Raw genomic sequence first — 24965 nt, forward strand, 5'->3', positions numbered from 1 at the left:
AATTGTTATTTATATCTTTTCATGTTTTTTATTTCATAAATAAGATTTTTTTAATTATATAAATACTTATGTATTTTATATGGCTATAACTGGCGCATATTGGACATAATACTGAAGTACTTAAATCTTAATTTTATTTCAATTTCTTAAACTATAAGTAATATATAAATTAAATAAAATTAATTACGAATAGACTGGCATGGATACAATTTAATGCCAACAGATAGGCTTTTTACTGTTCTTAAGGAGAATGTGGTTAAGCAGAATGTTGTCTTTTCAGTCGTCTCTTCCCCAACATTAACAACGCCCTGTGCTTCACTCTAGCAACCGCAAGGCTAGACACCTCGTTTGGTTTGGCCCTATGTAGTCAGTCGCTCCGTGATTTACGCCATCGCTAGTTTTATGAACATTTTGGTGATAATTTCATAATTGCACATGAAATTTGATTATTATGCAAGAATAGTCTGAAACTATATTCCTATGTTGACTGAAATCTGCAAGAAAAGACGTAATTAGACAGGTTGGTATATCACTATTTCTATAATTCAGTTCTTACTTAAGCTTGTGTAGATCGGCCGTATGCTATGCTGCATGAGAGAGGACGAAAAGGAGTTTGAGAATGTGGTGTGGTGTGCTTATCCTGTTCTTCAATTGTGCCTGCTGTTATTGCTTTAGTGTTCTATTAAAGCATATTCAATTGTGCCTCTAAAGCCCAAGTCCAATGAAAATCTATAAAAAAAATATCATTGTTAGAGATTGGTTTCAAAGAAATGTAGGAATTACTTACAGCAATTTTGTTATCCCAAAGACCATGTTATCTGCAGCCACTATAGATTTGACTGCATAAAAGAACTTCCTTTTATAGCCGGTCAACCAGGTGATGTTTCTGAAAAAAACAAAATGAAATGAAGGTAAATATCAATTTCTTAATATGACGCTTTGCATATATAGAAACGCCAGATTAGTTCGATAACTTGGTAATTAATTATCCAGCTTTTATTATACCCTCAAGACTTGGTTATCAACTCATTCTGCGCATATTTACAGCGTATTAAAGTATCTTTGATTGCCTAAGCTGTTTTATAGACTTCATACGTGACCCGCTCCTTATAACTACACAGCGAGGTCAACAGCAACAGCAACAACAACATGAACAACTCAGTTAAATACACAGAGCACACAATACTTAACTGGCTTTAACCAAAACGGGATCATGCGCCAGGTGAAAACTGCGCAATTGCTAGCGTTTGCTTTTGTTTTTGTTTTCGTCTTTTCGTTTTTTTTTCTGAAAACGCACCAAGCGCAAAAAATTTCAATAGAGCAACACTTTGTAATTTATGGATACACGCCAAATGCTTCCTGCTAAGCGTCGAGCGAGACAATGAGGCGAAACACACCTGCCAAAGCTTCGACACCTGGCCAAAAACATGAATTGCGCCCATTTGGGCAAAGAATTAAATCCCAATTGCATTACACACACACACACACACAACAACCACATAGGAGCGCATGCGGAACAGATTGAGAGAAGAAAAAAATGTTTATAGATAGTTAGAGGAGGCTCAATTGCGTTAATGTTCGTAATTAGTTGGCAATATCGAAAGATTTAATTTGCGCGCACCAAAAACGTAGCCAAGCCGATCAAGTTTGTTGCCTAAGTCTTTTGTTATTGTAGCGAATGAAGCAAAACATAAAAAAAAGAAAGAAAAACAAATTGTGCTATGCAAATAGTTGAGAGGAGACAGAGAGAAACGTATCTCGAGCTTAAGCTGGCGGCAACGAATTGAATAACATGAAAAATGCGCTTACATTGCGATATCATCACGTTTATGACGCTGGCGCAATTAATCAGCCGACATGCAAGCGCTAAAAGGCAGAACTCCAAACTCCAAACTCCCAACTGCAGCTCCAACTCGCAGTCGCAAGTCGCAAGTCAGAATTGGAGTTGGAAGTTGGCAGTCGCAGACTGCAGCAACGCACAGCTGGCCCTGGCTTTGCTTAAGAACGAACCATAAACGTTTCTCTGCTCATCAAATGTGCAATTTATAACATTTTCCTAGGCGGCTGCCGCGACGACCAAAGCTTCAGCTTCAGACGCCTACGCAAAAGAAGAAACCAAAAACAACAGCAACAAATGAGGGAGCTCTCGACCAGATGATACCTCGACAATACACAGAAAATAGAAAATATATAGAAAATTGCTTCAGATTCTGTTGCTGCTTGCGTTTCCTATTTTTCAGTTTAATCATCTCTAAGCAAATTTTTATTCAGTTCTAAATGAATACGATAAATATGTTACTTTCAATTTCAGCTTTTAGCCCTTTTAGCCCATCTGTATGCCAGATGGAAGTAAATATAGCCAACTGGCATACATACAAACACGTCTCGATCAAACTCACTCGGAATTGCCATCAAAATGATGCATCTATCTATATATCCTAGATGGATATTTAGATCTTAAAGTCTGCCTGCTTCTGGTGCTATTCCATGCGTTTGCTTATTAACCATTCATATTCATATTCATTGACACCGCTTACAGGGTATAACGCATATATATTCTCAGACATCGTTCTCTGGCTGCATGTTGCCTGGCCATTTGCTACAGTTATGGCACACAGGAAGACACTGAAGCCAACTGGCTCGTCGAACAGCTGCCATGCTGCACTGGCAGAGCCTCGATCCATCCGCCTTGGCATTGGTGCGGCTCATGTGCCGGCGATTTGTATCGCCGTCTGTTTAAACTGTGTAAATCGCCCTAAACTACGCATCAGTTTCGGTTTCAATCTTAAAAACTTGCTTCGCCAAGCAGCCAAGCAGCATCAGCATCAGCAACAGCATCTCTTGTCTCTACTGCCTGCCCGCTAACCGTAAGACCGTTGCCTTGCTTCAATATGTTTATTTAAACGCTGCTGCTGCTGCTGCTGCTGAGCGTTGAGGAAGTGGTTTCATTTGCCATGGCTAGCAACTTGATCGCGATATATTCACGCGATATGCGATGTAGCGGTAACAAATTGGCCCAGCCATTGGCTTCCTATCAGCTCTCTTAGCGCTCTGCTCTCTGCGTTCTCTGTGCAAATCCTGGCCCAGTTCTAAGTTGCTTCCGCGTCACCTGAGCACAATTAAAAGTGCGCACAGTTCAATTACCCACAGCCCAGAGACTGAGACAACGACTTCCCCCTATTGAACATTGGCCCAGGCAGAGGGTCTAGGTCTTCGGTCTGGCTCTTTGTCTGTGCACAGTCAGTCAGAGTCAGAGTCAGAGTCGGAGTCAGAGAGTTGTGCAATTACGCGGGTCGTCGACATTTGATGGCTGTTTGTTATTGTTGTCTGTGTTTGCCAATTGCGCAACTGTTGCTAGTTCCAACTGCCTCGATAATCATTCAAATTTACAAGAAAACAATCAAAAACAAATTCCTAGAACACAAATCGACGAAACTCATTTCATTTCAATTAAAGTTGCACGCCGATTGCGAACAGAGGATCGCATTGCTCAGCGAATGAGCAGCGGATAGAGGAAATTGTATACTCTATAAGGTAGATAAGATATAGAGATAAGAGCGCCAAACAGCAGTAGTAGAGAAAGGTATATGTACTAAAAGAGTGTATGAGAATCGCGTAGAAAGGCGAAATCTTTATACTTGCATAAGAAAACTTCTACAGAATTATATTTATGAGAATCTCATAGAAAGGCCAGGGCGGAGAATAATGAAAAGCTCTCTTTTTATATACGGGTAATAAAAAACAAAAAAAAAGAAAATCCCATAGAAAGACAAACATCTAATCGAAGTGTGTATACTCTTTTGTATTTAAATAATAATATGAGAACATTTTTAGAAATGAGAATCTCATAGAAGAGCATGCAGAATGCCATAGCTTATTTATTCTATAAGACAGGAAAGGCGAGCAGCACTTAAGCAGAGATTTGAAAGAGCTACATCTGAGTCTACTATCAAGTTCTAATTATGAGAATCTCATAGAGAGGCGAACAGCTATTTAGCTTATAGCTATAGAGCTTACAAATTATTAAGAGAATAGAGATTTTCTGAATACAAGTCATGTATGTACGAATCTCATAAGATAAACATTAGATATAAGAACTCCCGTGAGAATCGCATAGAAAGGTTATTATTTAAGTTTACTCTAAAGATCGAAAACCCTTTAATTTCCACTTATGTTTAAATGAGTATGAGAAGGGCAAGCAAACCTTTAGTATCATAAAGTATTTATATTCTCACATCAAGTCTTCCCTTTCTATTCAAGTGCAAGCTGACCCTTGTTTACTCTATAATGTAGTCTGTACACAGCTCCCATACGCATGCAACAATTGTCATTAGCAACTGATTTCTTTGCCTTGGCATCAAACTTTATAGAAAACTCTCAGCATTCACCAGCCGCTTAGCTCAGTCAGCAGATCGGGTGGGAGGGGAGCTGCTGCTTGTAAGCCAAGAAAAATGGCAAAAAGAAAAACAAATTTAAATAAGACAAACGTCAACCAATTACCGTCAATCGCATTTTTCCGCAAACGTCGAGCGACGGCGGACGTTAGCTCAAGCAACCTTTTTGCCCAGCACAATTGCCAGTGACTGCAGCATGAAGATGCGATTTCAGTTGCTACAACTGTGGCCGGCCCAAAAGGGGGCTAGGAGCATGCGCGGGTGGCATTGGGCGCGCATGTGCAGTTACGACTGCGTCACACGCGGCGGGTTCAACAAACTGTGCGGCGGCATTTGAATAAGTTAAAGTTAAAGTTAAAGTTGTTGTTGTTGCTGCTGCTGCTGCTGGAAATCAAATCAAATCCAAATCAAACAAAACAAACTGCTAGCAAAAGCGACACAGCTAAGAGCAGCAGAGTTACAGTAACAACAACAACAACGCAGCGACAAGGCATCGAACAAATTTCCATGCTGCTGTGAAATTCCGCGCTGCAAAGACGACGACGACGACGACGCTGAACCAAGTTGTTAGTTGTTGCTATAGCTGTTTGTTGCCAAGGCTAGTTCTATGTCTTTTTATACGCGCTCAAGAAGTAAGCAAAGAGAGTATATTGGTTTCAGGCTTGGTGCTTGGCTGTACACTATGTGTATAGCTGCTGTTGAAGCTACAGACTACAAATCAAACTTTATACACCTGTGTTCATATAAATAGTAGTAGCAAAACTACTATTTTTATGAACAATAATAGATAATAGTAAGCAGCACTACTATTTTTATGAACAACTATATATAACTAAGACCGCTGAAGACTTGGCATATTAGATTAGATTTCACATATAAATTCCTGTTTACTTTCCTTTTATGCTTTTAAATATATTTCTCGCATCTACGCCTACTAGAGGCGTGGCTAATTGGCTATAAACTACAAGACTCGGACATAGACTTGCTGTAGGCTTCATCGCTCCTTTGCCGCTGGGCAACAACAGCAATTTTTGCACAGCATTCTGAATTCTGAGCGAGTGTTATGCAGTTGCTTAGGCCCGACTGCAATGTTCTTACTTGTTTTTTTTTTTTTTTTTGGCTCTGCGCGCAATTATCCGTCGCGTATTTGCTTTGGCTTTGACTTTGGCATTCTGCCATCGATGTACATGTCGAATGTGTTTGTCTGTGTTGTTGTTGTTGTTGTTGTTGTTGCAAACCTTTCTTCCACTTCCACTTAAATTGCCCATGACGAGCTGCGCACACTGACAGCTGTGGCAGCAGTTGAGCAACTGTCTAGCTGACAGTGCGCCCAACTCTATATACAGATTCAGTTCAGCAGCAGCAGCAGCAGCAGCAGCAAGCACAGCAACAACAACAGGCATAGGCAGTGTATCCATCATCAGCATGCGATTCTCATGCGAAAAGGTCAACAGCAACTAGTTGCAAAGTTAGAATTTCAATCATTGACTTTGGCCAAAGTGAAATGCTCCGATGATACGCCAGCCAGCTGCAACAGTTGCTGCTGCTGCTGCTTCTGTGCGTTGCCGGCAACATTGTCGCTGCGCGTTGGCCACTTTGTTCTGGAGCGATATCTAGCAGCTAAAAATTGCTGTTAGGCAACAGATCACGTTCGCCGCATGCATACAAAACAGCAGTTGCAGCAATGGTTGCTGCTGCTGCTGCTGCTGCTGCAGCAATTGACTTGGCCATTTTCAACGCCAGTTGATTTTTCATTCGATCCATTTGAAATTTTTTGATGCCAGTTCGATATGGCCATAAGATAGATGCCAGCTCGTTACGACTGCAGCCAAGAAGTACTTCAATCATATTCAACACAAGCGACACAACCACGGGCCCTGACAATGAGACTTCGATTTGGGACGCTGACAATGGCCATTAAAGATCGATGGCTATTTGAAGCGAGGGATTTATTATGCTTTAACATCTTCTGCCTCTGTCTCTTCTTCAGCTTTATTTTAGGCTTTATTTAATTGTTTACTTAGTTAAGCCCTATGGCCAAGCGAAACCCATAAATTCTTTGACTGCAACTCGCATTTCTAGTGCCCCGTTTAAAGGGAATAGTTATGGCTCCAAGCTACTAGCCATAAAAGTTATAACCAAGAAACCTTTAAATAAAGTGCAGCAAGAAGATTACTGCTGAGTTGGGCATAATAAAACTAAGGGTTTGCCACATGAGGCATCTTATATATATATATTCTTGACAAAGCATGATGTACTTCTACACACTTCCTCCATATTTTTGTAATCTCTTATATCTTTATTGTCCTGCTTTTATCTATCTACCTCGCTCTCTTATACCGATTCTCCTATCTCTATCTATATATCTCTATTTAACTATCCTTCTGCTTATTTTCTATGCCTTCTTCAGTTATTTTCTCACTTTCTTTGTCTATCTATCTCTCTTAATCCACCTCTCTATTTACATATATAACACACTTTCATATACTTATATATATTCCTTTAACAGCGCCATTTTTTCTTTGAATTGCTGCCTTTCTATGCGATTTTCATAAAAGGTATTGTTTAAGTATGCTTTAATTTGCTGTCCTATATGATGAAGTAAGTATATTATAGCTTGCATAATACAATATTAAAGTAAGTATACATCTTTCTTCAAGTAAGCTCAAAATGCAGGGTAATTTGAGGTGTTTTTGACTTGTTTTTATATATATTATTAAAAAATGTTATAGGCACAATTTTTTAGACCTCCTAATTATAGTGTTTGCATAGTACTTTCTTACTCTCCCTCTTAGATAAATATGCTGGGTATTTCTAAAGTGTATTTTGCTTTCTTATATACAAGCTCATGCAAAGTAATCTTTATAACTGTTATACCTCTGTTATACACATATCTGTTCTAAGTAAATGCCTCACATTATGCCTCACATTAAGTGAGGGCAACTCGTAGTCGATCATATGGGCGCAATCTGCTCACTCAATTGTTAATTAACAATGCTGTTTGCATTGGCAATAGCCTTGCCAATTATTGATAAGCAGCACATACAGGACATGCTCATTACAATAATACCAGTTATTCCATAATTAAACCTTCGGCTCGTAATACAAATACAAGAGCAGGGAAATATGATATACAACAACAGTGCCTTAATGGAGTTCGCGCTTAAAAAAGGCAGCAACAGCAGCATGAATCAGCGTTTTATTGTATACATATAAAGATATATATATATATATATATATATGTGTGTGGATATACTGTTTCTTCGAATGATTTAACTGTTGGAAATTCATTTGGTGCATGTGCGAAATGAGTTAAAAGCAGCTGCGTCGACGACGACGACGACAACTGCAGGGCACTACGCATAAAATCAATAGCCCAGCACAAACACAAACAAGCACAAACACACACACACACACACACACACACTCGGCGTGTTGCACTGTCAACAGTCAAGTGGCAGTGCATTAAAATTGTAAACTTGAACAACAAACAAAAGCCACAAACAGACGCTCGCTCGCTCGCTCGCACGCCTCGATGGTTGGGCCAGACGGTGCTGAACCAGGGTTCGAGTTCGGTTTTGGTTCTCTCTGCTCGATTGGCCAGCATATTGCCGCTAGCACAGCGCAAAGTGTGGGAGGCAGGGAAGAGGTGCAACAACAGCAACGACGACGACGACGCGCTGGCAATGCTGCCAATTGTGCACATTGGTCGCCTGGTATCCGGCTTATAAGCTGCCAATTTCAAATTGTGCGTCACGTACACGCATAATGGTCAAAAGTAATGAAAACATATGAACAGACACGCAGCAGAGCAGGGGCAGCTGGAGACGGCGGCTGATCGGTGTGGCCCTGCACGCAGCACTGGGGGCAAGCCTTGCACATTTCCAGTAGGCAGCCCAGGCAATGCGATTGCAAATGCACAAAATAATAATTTGCAATACGCGCAGTTCAATTACAGCAACAGCAACTGCAACTCCTTGGGAATCAACTTGCTTACTTGCGTATCATTTGGCCATGTTGGCTCATTTATTTTACAGTCGCTGCAGTCATATAATTGATATGCTCTAAGTAATTGGCGCTGACCACGCGAGCAACGTCTATGATGTTGCTGCTGTTGCTGTGGCAAGTGAGAGATCAAGCAAATGATTTGTATATCAAGCGATCGATCGATTATATGTCGGACATGCTGGCGACACACAGGACCACCTCGCTCTCTACCTGCCAGACATTCATCTCGCGCCTAATTGCATAGCCAGCAGCAGCCGCAGCCGGAGCAGGAGCAACTTTAATGCATTGTTGCTAAATTTTGTTTATAAATCAAAAGGCTTAACGCTTGGCAACTTGTTATTGCTGTTGCTGCTTGCTGCTGTCGCCAACATGTTGCCGTTGCTGCTGCTGCTGCTACTACTCTAGTTGATGTTGGCGCTATGCTGAAAGCTTTACGTTTGATGTCGCCACATTTTGTGCAGTTTTCTTGTTGCTGTTGTTGTCCTTGTTGTTGCTGCTGCAAAGCTGCCATTTATAGGCAATTAGGCTTTGATTTTAGTTGCTGTTTGAATGGTTGCTGCCGTTGCTGGTGCTGTTGCTGCTGTCCTGCGAACGCCATTAATGCAGTGTGTAACAAATCATGGCTGCAATTAGTGCGTGTTTATGACTGCCTGCCAGCAGGCCATATACAAACTGAGAGAGAGGGCTAAAACAGGCGCCCTGTCATGCCAAATAGCTGGGCAGTATTTCAGCGCTCAATATTTTGTACTTTTAGCTGTCTGTTAGGCTTCAATATATTTTTTTTTTTTTTTTGATTTTGTATTTTGCATGTTTAGCGCACCACACAATTTGCATGCAAGCATCGAGCAACAATGGCCACTGATGATAGCAACTAGAGAGTGAGCCGTGAGCCGTGTCCCGTGTCCCATGTCCCAGCATCCCATCCTAGTGTCCAGTGGCGTCAATAATGGCCTGTCTTTTGCCTCCGCTCTCATGGCCATAAACGCCCGCCGGCTATATTGTTAGCCGCATCGTAGTCGATAGTTGTTTTTACAGCCGCTGCCGCTGCCGCTGCCGCTGTTGCTCTTGCTGTTGCACTAATTGCGCTATCCATGAGCAACACACTCACACACGCATATATACATCCTTAATGACATAGATCATGCTAATATAATTATATAGTAGCCGCTACAACAAAAGCTGCTCTCATATCATATCATCAAATGTAAAAGAGAACAAATAATCTAGCCGGCATTATAGAATTATGGAATTATGCAATCGAGCAAGCACAGCCAGATGAAAGATGAAAGATGAAAGATGAAAGATGAGAGTTGCGAGCGTTAAAACTAAACTATAGAGTTTACTTACTTGCTTCTTCCTTCTTGCTTTTTTTTTTTAATTTGCATGCCCTCTTCTGAATGTAGGTCATTAAATGGTCGTAAGAGTCGTCAGATGAAATGCTTGACGCAGTCATCGGTGCTTACAAAGCGTTCACGATTTTGCCATTTTCCCAGCATCAATTGGCCCGAAACTCTGCAACAGAAGAAGCAGATGAGAAAAAAAATAAACTTTAAATAATTTCTATATTAAACGAGCATGAGAACAACTTGCACATTTTTGACAGCAATTTTCTGGCCAACATCGCCCCAAAGCAACAAAAATGGCATAAAAACAAAAAAAAAACAAAACCCCAAATCGTTGATAAGCAATGTAGTTGAAAGAATATCAGCAGTGATATATCAACTGTCTAAGCACTGGACTTAAAAAAAACCAGACAGAGAAAACTATGCTTGGCATGTCGAAGACTAAATACTCTAACAAAAATATCTTTACTTGTAGAATTTTATTTATATTAAAAGCTCACACAAACCTTTAAAGAGGTTGTCATATTCTTAAGTATTATAAATATATCTTTTAATAATATAATATATTTATATCTTACACTCAATTTATATTAAGCATTTATTTAAGCATTGTAATATTTTTTTATTTTCCCTCTATATACACATTCTTTGCCAAAGACAACAGTTGCTTCTGCACGAAGACATCATTGGTATACTGTATATAAATACTTTAAACCATCAACAAATCTGATTCCTTACGTTACACACTTCACAGCTAATCTAATATGCTAGCAGCTAGGGCATAAAAAGTAAAAACAACGAAAACAGATAGGTAAAAAAAAAAACTCAAATCGCTGAGTGCTGCTGACGCTTCAACGCTGCAAGCGGCGAAAAGAAATGCAATTTTCGGGCAAAAAGGCAAACGGCGAATGAGTAGAATACATGGCGAAAGCAAAATGTGCAAAATGATATTCGTCTATGAGGATGATGACGCCGATGCTGATGTCGGCGTCGGCGTCAACGCTGGTAAAAATTGTAAAAATGTAAAATGGTAAATGGCGATGCGACCGTCGCGCTGCTTAAAATTCCAAAGCAAATTGCGGGCAACAACGCCAGCAAATGTTGTTTGTTGCCTATTTGTGGTGGTGGTTGTTGCTGTTGTTGTTACTGTAGCTGTTGCAGTTGTTGCCGGCAACAACATTCAGCAACATCACAAACATCAATTGACCCTTTGGTGCTTTAGGATCAAGCGTAATAATCGCTAGCATAAAAACGCTTTGCACTCTTGCGCCCAGAACGGAACGGAACAGTACAGAACATTGGCCCAGGCAAGGAACCTTAACATGAGCTCCTAAACATTGTCTGTAACTGAGAGCCAAACCAAACCGAGCGCCGAGATTGGACCCATGGCACACATGTGGCTCTGTCTCTGTCCCTGTCTCTGGCTCTGACTAGCCAAATGGCCAATGGCAATGGCAGCGAATGAAGATGAATCGCCAAAGTCTCAACGCGTTTAATAAAACATTAATTTAAGCATATATCTTATATACATACACATAAACATACATACATGCATGTACATGTATATGGAAATTTCAATTGGGCCGCCAGCATTTGCTTCATGCTGACAACTAACATATACATACACACATACATACAAATAGATCTAGCAAATTCTAAAAGAGCGCATAAAGTGCTTAATTTTAGTCTTTTTATTGCTTCGAGCTATAAGCTGAGTAATTGATTCTTAAATAATTAATTAACAAGAAGTCTACCTTTTAAATGAAATATGTTATTCCTTTATTCCTTTATTCCTTTATTAGCAAAACAAAGACTCAAAGCAAATTACATTTTTCCAATAACAGAAAAGTGACAATAACGAAATATTTGAGTATTTTTTTTACCTATTTTGCTCTGTTTTTCGCTCCATACATGTTGCTAGTTTCTTTTGACACTCTTCGCTGTCTGAAATAAGTCTACACACATGTAGTGAATATGTATTCTTACAAATGTACATATACGTGTACGCATATACATACATATTTACATATGTGTCATATTTTAATACCCTGTAGGAAATCTGACTTTCTTTTCTTATTCTTATTTTCGTTTAATTTAATTTAATGTATTTAATAAAGTATTAATATTTCTGTACACTTACAAAAAATGCAATTTATAAGAATTAGACATAATTGGACATACATAAATACATTTGTACATTTGTAACAACTCTTTTTTTTTGAGTTCTTCCTTTTACTTATCTGTCACTCAGTTAATGTAACACTCATATCTATGTATGTATGTTCAGTATTAGGTTTTTTAACAGAGTCTGTTTCTTCTCTTAAGTTCCTTGCTTGAGTTGTTCTTTCAATTGTTTTGTTTACGAAATTCAATTAATTTAAATGTTTATTAGATCATCTTTAACTAAATTGCTGTAAAAATTACTTTTTCTTTAATATTATTAAACTCGTTCTCTGCCACAAATTTCACTGAATTAAAACTCATCAATGTAACCACATCGCATTCTTTAATATTATTTAATTGTGTCATTATGTATTCTAAAGCAACCATTTAAAATGTACAAAAGGTAATCGATACAACATTAAATTGCAATAAAAAAAACACACGCACTCATCGATTCAATAAAGGCAACTAAATTTACGCAGCTTAAATTGAAAAGAGAATAGCGGAATTTTTGACGTTGCGTTATGTCTTGTGTAGTTTTTTCACATTCTATTATTCTTTTTTTGCTTAATTTACAGTTTTATTTGCGGGCTATGTTAATATACACTTCTTTTTGGCATTCTTTCGCTCGCTCAGAATTCAATCAATGACAGTGCGTCATAATCGACTATCGTTGTAACAGCATCAAGTACATATAATTATTTGCTTAAGTTCTGAGATTCAATGAAATATTACATATTAATGGGAAAGTTTATAAAAAAGGTATTTGTCTTATAGAGAGAAATTTATGCACTAAATTTAACAATATCAAATTTTGTAACTTTGCAACGATACTCGCACCCATATGCCCAGTGAGACTTGAAGTAGTGCAGCGAAATGCCATATTGAGTGCTTCACATATTGCAGACAGTTTTTTTTGCTGGTTCTTTTAAGATTTTTTTTGTTTTTGTGTAACACCCGCCTAAGGGTCAAATTTTGCACGCTGTCATGTGTGTGACCGTGATCCATGCAACAGGCCAGTCGCAGCCTGGCGGAACGAGTGCAACACGAACTATTTTAATGGACTTGGCATGGCCCAGCCGTGGCCATATGAGAAGAAGAAGACATCTGGCTGTGCCACCAGACTATGCCATCTCCAATCATCTATCAGTGTGCGAGTGTGTGTGTGTGAGTGTCTGTATACACGCCCGTTAATCAGCTTTGCTTGGAGGCCTTTCATCAAAGCGCAGGCGGCACCCACCACCACAACAAAAACAACAACACAAAACGAAACAGAACAGAAAACAGATTAAGCATACGACGTGTTGTGCAGTTAACCGAACTCCTAGCAACAACCACAACAACCAAATGGTCAACTAACGGTTTGGCATGCGTTGTTGACGTTGAGACTGCAAAGGCTTTTCAGTCTGAGATTTCGACTGCGACCTGGCGGCAATTGTAATTTATGATTCGCAGCGCACGGTGTTCAAATGATCTATTGGCGCGCCGTCATTCGCCATTCAAGTGATTTTCTTAAGAGGCGGCTCGTTGCACTCTTCATCATATGCTGGGCACTTGTTGCAGCGGCATCTATATATATGTATAACATAACAGTTAAAATGAAATATTGCCCGCCCTCCCTAAGGGCCTTGACTGTTATAAAAGTGTTATACTAGATGTTCGCAATGGAAATGCATATGGATGATTAATGGATCTGAAAAGTCAATGGGTGCGTATTTTTATCATTGGTAAACTTTATTCTTTACATTTACATACAATTGTTTAAAATTATGTTGTCCAATTCGACATGGATTCCACTTGAGAGTAAAAGGTAAACAATGTGCGAACGAGCGAATCTCTAAATATTGACATCAGTTTAGAGAATTCGCAATTCGATATGTCACACATACAGTGGTACCTTTCAAGCATTACAAATACAAATTTATATATATATATATATATATAATTATATATATGCGTGTGTGTTTGTTTGTGTGTATGTAATTGAAACTGTGTATTATAGAAAATGATTTGCATTAATATGAACTACGTAAATTTTAAACTATAAAAAACTGGCTACTTTAGAGGGTTACGATAGCTGGGTAGCCACAAGTGCTCAATTGTTGTTTGTTGTTTGTTTGTTGGTTGTTTGTTGTTGTCTGCAGCTCACGTAAAATGTACAAATTTGAACTGACAGAGCAAATATGTTTTGTGTGGGTGTGAGTGTGTTTGTTAATAAAAACTAGAACTATTTCTTCTTCGACTCGACGGTTCGTTCATGATGCTGCCGTTGTTTATTTTGTTGCTCCCGTTGCTTCTGCTGTAGTTGTAGTTGGTGTTGCTGCTGCTTTTGTTGGTGTTGCTGTAGCTGCTGCTGTTGCTGTTGTGTGCGGCTGCTGCTTTGCGCTTGTGCCTTGGGCAATGACTATAATGGCGGCGGCTCATAATGAAAACCCGGATTATTGAATTTAAAACGCGCGATCTCAAATTGCAGCGTCTCATAATTGATGTCGGCCAAACGTTTTAATTGATGCGCAATCTCCTGCGCATCCAGCCCACTCAATGCAGCACCCAGTGTTGTGCCCTGTCCATCATGATGCATCTTTGTGTTATGCAGCGTCGGCAGCGAGCCGCCCGTCTGAATCGTTGTATAAGAGCGCGGCGCATTCTTAACTAAAAGCAGACGGAAAGTGTTATATGATTGTAACTACTTTTGGTGATTGCTCTACACTCACCTTCATAGATCACCTGATCTCGTCGTAATCGCTTCACTGGCAATTCGCCATTAATTAGTTTCGTGCCGCCACTGGAGCTGGCCGAGTGTATATTGGGAGTGCACACAAACTTGACGGGATCATTTGATGGCTCCGCATGATCCTGATCTTCTTCCACATAGGTTGAATTGTCCACAACGATGGTGCGATAACCGCCGCCGCTTGTATTTACGGCCGTTGTGCCGCCGACAGAGGGTCCATCGATGCCGCCGCCTGGCTCATGCATATTCTCATCGGTGAGATCCTCCTGATCGACGTGCTCCTCGACCATTTCATCCTCGTCATCGTCATTGATGGCCTCTTCGACGGCGGCTTGCAGCTCCTTTTGGAACGATGCCGATGTGCGTTGTCCCAACTCCTCCATATCATCCTCCTGATCATCCTTTTCCGATTTCAAATTCATTAACGTTTCTCCAGTGCCCGGCACCTTGCCAAATAGATTGAGGGCACGCGTCTCTAGAGACGACATCGATATATCCTTCTCGCTGGACATAAGGCTGCGTCTGTACTTGCATCGTGTCGTGTTCTTCCAGTCGTTTAGGCGCTGTAATAAAAATATTTGCGCGTCATTCATTTGCCGCCAATAATCGCATAGCCTCCCTTCCCCACCCCCTTCTGTTCAACATAACGGGAGACCCACACAAGCCCTACGCGCGCGCACACGCACACACACACATGCATATACACATACACATGCACAGAGAGAGACTCACACAGAGATGCAGAGTGTATGAAAAACTCACCTTGCGCCATTCCTCGGCTGTTAGTGTCGGTCCCGATCCACATTTGTTGAGCCTGTCGGATAGCTCTTTCCATTTTCTGGTCAAATAATTTAGATCATAATCGCGCGGCACGCGTCCGCTGGCAAAAATTGGGTCGCTCTCCATGAGCTCAATGTACATTTGGTACTGCTCCGAAGATGTTCGCTTTTTGCGTCTATCCATTTTGCCAACCAGCGAATTGCACAATTTGTCAATGAAAATGGTTTTTTCCTACAGTAAAATGCACTGCAAACACGAAAAATTAAAATCGACGCCACCAAATGCAAACAATTTTTACGCGTTATGTATTTTTTAGTGCATTTCATACGGCGGTGAACAAGGCTGCTATATGCAGACTATCGATAAGGATTATGGTAATCGCGCAATGTTGCTCTTGCTAAGAATAATATGCTGCTCACAATTGATGTAAACATACTGTAAATGTGTAAATATAAACAAACATTTCATAATACTGCGATCAAACCATTTACTTGAATTTTAAATAATTATGATATTTTCTGAATGAAAACAGTTCAACAGAAATATTACAAAAGTCGATGCTTGCGTTCACACTGCTCATAAATATCGATAGTGAAGAGTGCTGCCCAGCGGCAATAATAGTGTTACCCATAAAAATACGGAATCATTAAGAGAATCCAGCAAATTATTTTCTGTCAGCTTAAATTGTAAAAAAAACAATATAATTGTGAAATAAAAGAATACAGCAACTTTTAAATTGTAATACATAAATGTGGCAAACGAGCGCGCTACATCAGTATTAAAGAAAAACATAAATTGATATAATAAAAACCATGCAAAAAAAGACGCATGTTCAGTTGTTGGATATTTCATTGCGAACAAAACCAGATGACAACTAAACGAGAGAGCAGAGCGAGTGCGAGTGAGACACAAGAAAATAAAAAGATAAAGTCGGAGACCATCACGAATTTAACTACAGGAAAATTCGATTGCATAGATTTATATATATATATATAAATATATATTTATATATAGAGCATAACTACTCTCTCCATGGCCGAATCACTGCTCATTGAGGAGCCGCATCCCTACATCGAGGATGTGGCTGCATCTGTTATTGTCGAACCAACAGTGGGTGGTGGGGGCGGCGGCGGCGGCGGCGCCGGCACCTTGCCTGCTGCTGCAATGCAATTTGCAGATCTAACAGAAAGCGGCAGCGAAAGCGGCGACGATATTAACAGCGATCCACAGCCACAACAACAACAACAGTCACAGCAGCTGGAGAATGGCTCCTCGAATGCAACTCCCGCACGCTCATCGCCGCCACCAAATTGTGCCATTTGCTTGTCACGCTGCAGACGCAAATGCTTTACAGACTCCTGCATGCATCAGTTCTGTTTCAAGTGTCTGAGCGAGTGGAGCAAGGTGAGTTACAGGTGTTCAAAAGTGTATTTAATGCCGGGTCTAAACATAATCTCATCACATTGCAGATCAAAGCGGAATGTCCGCTCTGCAAGCAACCCTTTAAGACCATCATACACAACGTGCGCAGCTTGGGTGATTACGATCGTTATCCTGTACAGTCCAGCACACCGGAACATTCTGCGTTGAGCTTTCACATTGTCAATATCAGACGGCAGCGTTATTCGAATCAGGGTGTTTTGACCAATGACATCGATGCCGCTGCTACGGACGATTCACTGGATGGTCTGCTGCCGCAGCCAACACGCATGCAAGCGCCTTTCAATCGCTTCGAGCCGTATCGCACGGAGCTATTGAATTTCTATCGTCATGACCAGGACGCTGGTGGTTCGGGTTCACTCAGTCAGCTCTGGCGTCGCTACGTCTACGACCGCAAGCTATACGCGTTGCCTGTCAGCGATAGTCTCACTGGACAATTTCGCGAGTGGAGCGCACGATTCTACAGGTAAGAGCCAGCAAGCGCAACAATCATAAATAAAATGTATGCTTATTAAGTGTTTCGTTTCTTACCCTTTAGAGACAATCCCGCACAGATACATCGCTTAATGCCCTGGATCAATCGGGATATTGTTTGCCTGCTGCGCAACTTGCCGCAAAATGTGAGCGAGGTGATGCAGCTGATGCATGACATACTGCCCATGATCAATATAACGACCCGCACATTCCGTCGCCGTCTGTCACCCTTTCTGGGCGACCGCACCAATCATTTCATACACGAACTGTTCAATTTCGCACGCTCACCCTACGATATGGTCGGCTATGATCGTGTTGTGCAATATTCAGCGCGTGTTGCCGAAGAAGTGGAGGTGGATCTGCTCGACTTGGTGTCCAACAATAACGAAGGCAGTGTGTCAACAGTCTCCGATGCCAATGGCAGTGGCAATGGCGATGCTAGCGGCATTGCTGAAGCGAGCAGTGACTGGAGCCGATTGCCACGTCCCTCGACCAGCGTTATTGTTACCAATCCCAGTGCAACACATTCCTTTAGCGTGACTATGGCCACCGATGGCAGCGAACTGCCTGGCATTTCGATTCGTCGCACAACCACCTCGAATGTTGGCTCTCAAACGGTGGCCATCAATTTGAGCATGCGTCGTCCGGCCAACGAGGTCATCGAGATTGATGATGGCGATGCTGCGGCCAATGCCGAAGTTGCTGCCATCAATGATGGCAGCCAGACAGGACGACGGCAAGCGGGTGCCAGTCTGCCCATCAGTGCGCACATCGAGCTGCAGAGCAGCGATTGCAGCAATACCAGTGATGATGATGAATGCGTCTTTGTGCTGGAGCGTAAGCCGCCGCATTTGCGCACACCCGAGCTGGTTAGCCTGGACTCCAACAGTGATTCGGATGTGGTCTTTGTGGATGAGCAAAGGCCAAACACGCCGCCGAAATCAACAGTTGGCGAGCGAGCCGAGCAGCTAGCGGATGATGCTGCTGCTGCTGCTGCAGCTTCGACTACTAACAGTGTGCCCAGTGAGCTGTTCATGGGTCCCTCAACCAGCACTGGGGTACGTTCCACCTCGCACAAGCGGTGGAAAACGCTGCTAGAGGATGCACGCCGTAAGGATTTAATGGCCAAACGCCACATGACACGTTCACAACACCGCAACAGCTTGCCATCAACTCTTGGCGACAGCAATAGCAAAAGCAACAGCGCCAACTGGACCAATAGCAGCAGCAGCAGCTCCAGTAGCGAGGATTCCAATGAGAAATTGCGCAAAAGGCGGCCATCGCGCAAAACTAAAACGCGCAAACGTGTGGCCAGAAATGACAATAGAAATAAATTCAAAAGCAAACGGCGCCGCAAGCATGTGAAGGCTGACGAGGTCGTCGAGCCGCAGCGTTCGCGCCTGGCAAGCAGCAGCAGCAGCAGCAGCAGTGGCAGTGACAATGAGAGCAGCGATGCAGCAGGTGAGTGGCAAATGAAATTTATATAAGCCTCATCAAACTAAAGTCTTATTCTGTATAGGCAACATAGGCAAGGGCAAGCACAATATGAGCAGCAGCAGCACCGATGAGAGCAACAGCAGCGATAATCTCAAGCTGAGCACATTGAGAGAGCACTACAAAACAGAACTAAAGTCGCACAAGCATCAACTCAAAGAGGAAACAGAAGAGCCGCAAGAGCAGGAAGAGGCAGTGGAGACGGTCGAGCAAGAGCACCAAATAGAGCAAACGCAATTGCCGGATATTAAGAGCAACGTTCGCAAACGCCGACGCAGCTGCAATAGCAATAGCAGCCAGAGTAATCTGTCCAGTCACAGCAATAGCCAGAGCGTTAATAGCAGCACCTTGGCCAGTCATTGCAATACCACGTCCAGCTGCTCGCCCTTGAGCCTCACACTTAGTAATGCTAATGCGCAGCCTTTGTCGCTAGTGCAGAACATTGTCAGTACGTTGCTTGAGCTATCCACAGTGAGTGCTGGTGGTGCAGCCAGTGAACAGTCGGGCGCTGTGGAGGCGGATGCATTAAGCCATTTGCACAACAGTGGTAGCAGCATGCATCAGGCTGTCGATGAAGATGCGCGATTGGGCAACTATTCAGATGGGAGCAATGATGATTTTATGATCGATGTCGTGAGAGAGGCAGAGAGCAGCTTGCTAGATGAATCTGTTGAGGAGGAGCGGCAACTGCAGCAGCAGGACCAGCAGGAAGAGGCAGTTGAGCAGCCAAGTGTTGCTTACGAGGAGGATGAAGATGACGACGAGGATGACGACGATGATGACGACGATGATGACGATGAGGATGAGGATGAGGATGAGCATGACCATGACCATGAGCAGCAACACGCTGATGATGATGATGATGATGATGCGACCGATGATGCTGAAGACTCTCCAGCACCTGATACCGAGGCCAGCGACTCGGAACTGGATGCAACGGATGCCTACTAAGACGCCTTGCCGCTTGCTAAAGCATGAACTGTGTTTTTTCTTTTATGAGTTTTTTTAAAGCGTTTTTCCAATTAGTTATTCTTAGCAACTTCTATGTGACGTTCTTTAAAAAAAAACCAATTAATTGTTGACTATACCTAAATAAGAAGACGAAAAAACTAACTCCCAATTCATATTAAGAATTTAATGTTAAACGCAGGACGAAAAATCTTTTGTAGTTTGGAGGCCGCTGATTAAGCTTAAGCTTAAGTTTTTAAGTTGTACATACACATAAAAATACGTAGCTACATTATATTCAGTCATATATATATATATATACATATATATATATATATATATTCATTGTATTATATAAAAGCATTGTTCCCATTAAGCCACCCACCCACACACACGCATCCTACACCCACCTCCGAAACCGCTTGCATGCGCATATTTTAAACCCGTTTAATCACATGAATTAATTTGTAAATGTTTGTACTTAGATATGTAAACACAAAATACAAGTATATATATAACTATATATATATATATATATATAAATCCATATATCTAATCGACTTAAGTCTAGTTTATGAACTAAACTCAGTGTAGTAAACAAAAATTTCAGCAAACGAAATCCATTATGCGTATGCCAAATGCTGAGCATATCCAAAGTTTTTAAATTAACATTTTTTTAACAAGATTTTAATTAAGTTCTTCAGTAAATGCAATAATTGTATAAATAAATCTATATATATGCAGTCTTTATATATATATATATATATATATATATATATATAAAGCATGCCAATAGTCTGTATCGATTTCTCAGCTGAATTACATATTTATTAAAAGTATATTATACATGTGTATGAACTATACATATATAATATATATATTATAAATTATGATTTTTATTTTGTGTATAAATTGTGCACGTAGTTAATAAAACAGAAAATATGTAATACTATTGTGAATCCACTCTGATTCCTAAGCATATTTATAAAAAAAAAAGAAATTGATAAACGTTTTGTTATTGTTAGCAATCTTTATATAAATTTATCTTTATCATTAACTGCGTCAGCGGAAATTGATTTCATAAGATTATATGTCTGAAGTAACCTAAACATATGCAAGCTGTGCATGGTTCGTAGAATCGTAAACTGAAATTTATTTTTTGTCAGTTGTCTTTGAGCTGCCTTTGCGAACGTTATTTATAGAATTGTTTCTCTGATCAGCTGTACGATCATAGGCATATATTTCGTCACATGTATGAGTCTATTGCATATAAAGGTTAACTATATATGTGTGTAGCTATAAGGGAGGACATAATGGAATTTGTAGACATAGTTCATATATATATTATTGATTTGTATACTCAGTCAAGTCGCTATAGCCAGTTGCGTCTGTCTGTTTCATCAATTTCACTTTATCAAACTTGGCCTACGTGCGTCTTATAGTTGATGTCAGTATATATAGGATATACATAGATAATAAGACTACTGTTAGATCACATTATCATCAATCAAAAAATATTTAAAGAATACTTTTTAGACAACTTGTATCAATGTGTTTATAAGTATACTTTATATAGCTCACCAATATCGATAGACTATATCACATAGCTGCCCCAGGAACTAGCAGTTAAAACTAAATTTATTTTTGGTCTCTCAAGACTTACTTAACTAAAAAATTATTGATATATTCTTTGTACATGATCAAAGTTTTATAAATATCGAACGCCCATACCTTAAGGCTTCCATTGAGAGTAAATATTTTCAGCTTATTAATATATCTAAACAAAGTTTGGCATTTCAGCAAGCTACAAACTGTGCTATATATAAATCAAATCTAAACCATATCGGCTGACTATATACTATGGCTGCTATAGTTAGTATCTCTGCAAAATATTGCTCTTGCTGTGTTTTTTTAAGTTTTGTTAAACAAACTAAAGTTTTTCAGTTTAATTAAGTGAATCTTATCAATTAGTGCACTATATCATATGGCTATGATAGGAATATTTAACTATTTCTGTGGGCCAAGTCTAGGACATGAAATCTTTAAAGTTGCCTATGTTTGCTTGAGTCATCCAGCAGTCTTAGTGCTAGAGCATTATCGTGGTTATGTGGTTTATTCATGTATCTTTTTGCATTTAGTTGTAATTCTGCTTTAACATATGGTAAATGAGGTATGAAAATTAAGTTTTTGTATGAGTTTTGATGATATCTTAATCAAAATTTGTAAGTTCAGATTTCTAGCGAACCAACCTTAGTTAAGAGAAATACTTGATAACATTATATCATAGAGCTGTCTATGTAAAAGTTGGGAGGGAATGACTCTATAAAAATTTTTATAATTTTTTTGAACTTGTTAAATAAGCTTTATCACTTTGAATACCCTTTGAAATATAAGACTTTGAAAAAAAAAAAAAAAAAAAAAAAAAAAAATATATATATATATATATATATATATATATATATATATATATATATATATATATATATATATATATATATATATATAGACATATATATAAGTAAAACTTTCGCTTAGTAAAGCTTTTTTCAAAGTCTTTCATCTCAAAGAGTATTCAAACTTCGGCGTGTTTAGGTTGGCTTTGAGCACTGCTTAAACATAATTTGGTTGGAATTTCAGTGTAGCCCTTATAAGCCCTTATATTCTAGTCTGATCTAAGGAGCTTAGCGCAGAGCTAATGTGCTTTGTCTGCAAGCCAATTGACTCATTTCTAAAATATCAATTTTCTATACAAATATCAATTTCTTAATGCTATATCGATAAGATTGCTATCGTTATCGATATGAGTTTGTGCCAAGGCCCGGCATGCCAAGTGGGCAAGTGACATGTTTGTGCCAAAAACCTGGATGTGACCAACTTAATTGGGTAAGCTTTATATACATATTTATATATATACATACATATATATATATATAAATATATATATATATATATAAATATATATATATAGATAATCAGCTCAAATGTATGTGTATATAAGAAACACAATAGGTAACAGCCTGGGCAGCTCTCTCTCTTTCCCACGCAGCATAAACAAGTGTTTATGTGAAACGAAATGGAATGAAACATGAGAAACATGAGAAACTTGGGCTTTGCCTGTGCTGTCTGTCTGTCATATTTGTATCTTTCTGTGTCCGTTTTCGTTTTTAGTGAAATTCTAGGGAATATTTAAGATAATCCATCAAATATTAGCGAAATGGGCTCGCGCTACATGGTCTATTGGCGGGTGTACGTCTACTCGAACAACTTGTATTCGCTGCCGGAAAGCGAGTCGCGCAGCTACCGTGATTGCACGCCATTGATGTACAGGTGAAGTCGCACGATGTAGTTATAGAATGTATATATATATATATAGCTACTTGTTCACTTCGCAGACGCAATTCGGACGAGGTGCATCGTCTGCTGAGCTTTGCCAATCGTGAGCTGTCGGTGCTGCTGTGCAACACGCAGACGGAGCTGCTGACCGTCTTCGATGTGCTGCAGGAGCTCATCCTGGATGTGAGCATGAAGAGCGTGGAGTTCAATGCGACGCTGGCTGCCTTTCTGGGGCCCAAGACAAATCATTTCGTGCACGAACTCATTAACTTTGCACGCTCCCCCTACGACGATCTGATCAGCTACGAATGCAATGTGCAGTACCGAGCTAGGCCCATGGAAGCTGTGGAGCAGCAGCAGCAGCAGCAGCAGCAGCAGCAGTCGTCGTCGCATCTCATGCTGAACTTTGTCGAGTTCTCTGCGTGCGTGGACGAGAATGAGTGCGTTAGCTTCACGGCTGATCTGGAGGTGGAGGACGAGGATCCCGACGAGATCGATGAGCTGGCGGACTTGAATGATTTGAATACGCCACTGCTCCTGGAGCTGCGTCGCCTGCTCGCCGAGCGCAATGCATCGGGCACGCTGCGCGGCAATCAGCCGGCCAGCCAGTTGGCCAATGAGCTGGTGTTGCAGGCAACCAATACGGCAGCAGCGGCCGTGGCAGCGGGCGTGGCTGGCAACAGCAGCAACTCCAACTCCAACTCCAACTCCAACTCGAACTCCAACTCCAATTCCAACTCAAATTCGAGCAACAGCACAGGCGCGCCGGGCAACGGCAATCTGCTGGCCAATGATCTGGGCCTTGAGGTGGCCATCGAGCGCAGCATGCTGGATCGCTTGGGCTCCGACTACTATATGCCGCGACGCGCCCAGCAGCTGGTGGCCAATGCGAACTATGCACGCAACTTGGGTCGCAATACGGATGCAGCAACGGCAGCGGCTGCAGCGGCAGCGACGGCCAGCTTGATGCGTGTGGCACAAACGACGAGTGGCATGAATACGGGCTTGCGTGCGGCGCTGCGAACGGCGCCGCGGCCCAGAAGCTCCAGTGTGGCGCCCAAAAGGCGACGCACCACAAATCGCGATCTCGACCATTGAAACTAACCCAACTGGACCAAAGACACAGGACACAGGACACAGGACACGCACACGCACACGCACACAGCCACAGCCACAGTCAATGGTGGCACGTGTCGCATCTATAATAAATAAAAGAGCAGCTTAACGCATTTAATATTGCCTGAAAGACAGAACTTTTTGTTGTTGCTCCAGTGCGTTTTTAAAAGGTTTTTAGCATCAAATATTGATAAGCGTTAACGGTTAAAAGGATAACTGAAAAAGGGATCGCTCATCAATAAGGACATGCCATCGACGAAAATTGCGTGCCAAAATATGCCTTTGACGCATATTTGCGCTCCTTTTGTCTTAGCACACACACACACACACACACACACACACACAAGGTAGGGTCTGTCACGCCGCCTCCTTTGGGTGCCGCGGCGCATGAAAAATTGAATTACACGCACTTTTGCGCATAAAACGAGAGGCGAGGCAACAAAATGTCGAGTAAAAAATTGCGAACGCTTTGCCTGCGGGGGCGTGGCTGCTGCCGCTTGTGGTAGCAAATTTATGGCCAGCAAATTGAGTTAAGTTTTTGTTGCGCAAAAAGGGATAATTTAATTGTGAATGGACAACAGTCGAATGTAATTCAATGCATATTTGATTTTAGGATTTAACAGGTGTACAAAAGGTACAAATGCACACGAAGCCAATTGGCTAAGAGATATTTGCAGCAGCTAAGGCAATTTAGAGGCCAAAAAGCTGAATGAGTGCAGGGAGAGAGGGTGAGCAAGG

General features: G+C 40.9%; 3 protein-coding genes and 1 long non-coding RNA gene across 11 annotated transcripts; 2 read left to right on the forward strand and 2 right to left on the reverse strand.

Moving 5' to 3' along the window:
- Positions 1 to 234: 234 nt before the first annotated feature.
- LOC111592404 lies at positions 235 to 12284 on the reverse strand. 7 transcript variants are annotated; one of them, XR_002750945.2, is made up of 5 exons: positions 12170 to 12284; positions 9750 to 9914; positions 788 to 886; positions 557 to 729; positions 235 to 494 (listed from the first exon to the last, which is right to left on the reverse strand). It is a non-coding gene; the product is annotated as an uncharacterized LOC111592404 (long non-coding RNA). The 7 variants fall into 7 exon arrangements; XR_002750948.2 differs by lacking the exon at positions 12170 to 12284 and adding an exon at positions 11886 to 11919; XR_002750944.2 differs by lacking the exon at positions 12170 to 12284 and adding an exon at positions 11629 to 11720.
- Positions 12285 to 13842: 1558 nt separating this feature from the next.
- On the reverse strand, positions 13843 to 15940 carry LOC111592403. The gene is made up of 3 exons (XM_023304578.2): positions 15405 to 15940; positions 14623 to 15205; positions 13843 to 14560 (listed from the first exon to the last, which is right to left on the reverse strand). Exons 1-3 carry the CDS (start codon positions 15603 to 15605, stop codon positions 14313 to 14315), a joined length of 1032 nt encoding a protein of 343 aa, XP_023160346.1. The 5' UTR covers positions 15606 to 15940; the 3' UTR covers positions 13843 to 14312.
- A 106-nt stretch (positions 15941 to 16046) lies between these two features.
- Positions 16047 to 19643, forward strand: LOC111592402 (E3 ubiquitin-protein ligase Topors; the record flags this gene model as incomplete). The annotated part of the gene is made up of 4 exons (XM_023304577.2): positions 16047 to 16826; positions 16892 to 17328; positions 17401 to 18797; positions 18856 to 19643. Coding segments are annotated over exons 1-4 (2994 nt in total), but the record flags the coding sequence as incomplete, so codon positions are not given.
- Positions 19644 to 22599: 2956 nt separating this feature from the next.
- Positions 22600 to 24361, forward strand: LOC111592413 (transcription factor kayak). 2 transcript variants are annotated; one of them, XM_023304590.2, is made up of 3 exons: positions 22600 to 22661; positions 22947 to 23105; positions 23171 to 24361. In XM_023304590.2, exons 2-3 carry the CDS (start codon positions 22993 to 22995, stop codon positions 24207 to 24209), a joined length of 1152 nt encoding a protein of 383 aa, XP_023160358.2. In that variant the 5' UTR covers positions 22600 to 22661; positions 22947 to 22992; the 3' UTR covers positions 24210 to 24361. The 2 variants fall into 2 exon arrangements, with proteins under 2 accessions (XP_023160358.2, XP_023160357.2); XM_023304589.2 differs by lacking the exon at positions 22600 to 22661 and having other exon boundaries at positions 22882 to 23105.
- Positions 24362 to 24965: the final 604 nt, after the last annotated feature.

Source organism: Drosophila hydei, unplaced genomic scaffold (assembly GCF_003285905.1).
Source record: "Drosophila hydei strain 15085-1641.00,03,60 unplaced genomic scaffold, DhydRS2 tig00008122-arrow-pilon, whole genome shotgun sequence".
Lineage (NCBI taxonomy): Eukaryota > Metazoa > Arthropoda > Insecta > Diptera > Drosophilidae > Drosophila > Drosophila hydei.

Coding starts and splice junctions, on each gene's coding strand:
- LOC111592403 (XM_023304578.2), bottom strand. CDS start 15,605: ATGGATAGACGCAAAAAGCGAACATCTTCGGAGCAGTACCAAATGTAC. Junction 15,206..15,404: donor CAGCCGAGGAATGGCGCAAG/GTGAGTTTTTCA, acceptor TTTTTATTACAG/CGCCTAAACGACTGGAAGAA. Junction 14,561..14,622: donor AGATCAGGTGATCTATGAAG/GTGAGTGTAGAG, acceptor GTCTGCTTTTAG/TTAAGAATGCGCCGCGCTCT.
- LOC111592413 (XM_023304590.2), top strand. CDS start 22,993: ATGGGCTCGCGCTACATGGTCTATTGGCGGGTGTACGTCTACTCGAAC. Junction 23,106..23,170: donor TGCACGCCATTGATGTACAG/GTGAAGTCGCAC, acceptor TTCACTTCGCAG/ACGCAATTCGGACGAGGTGC.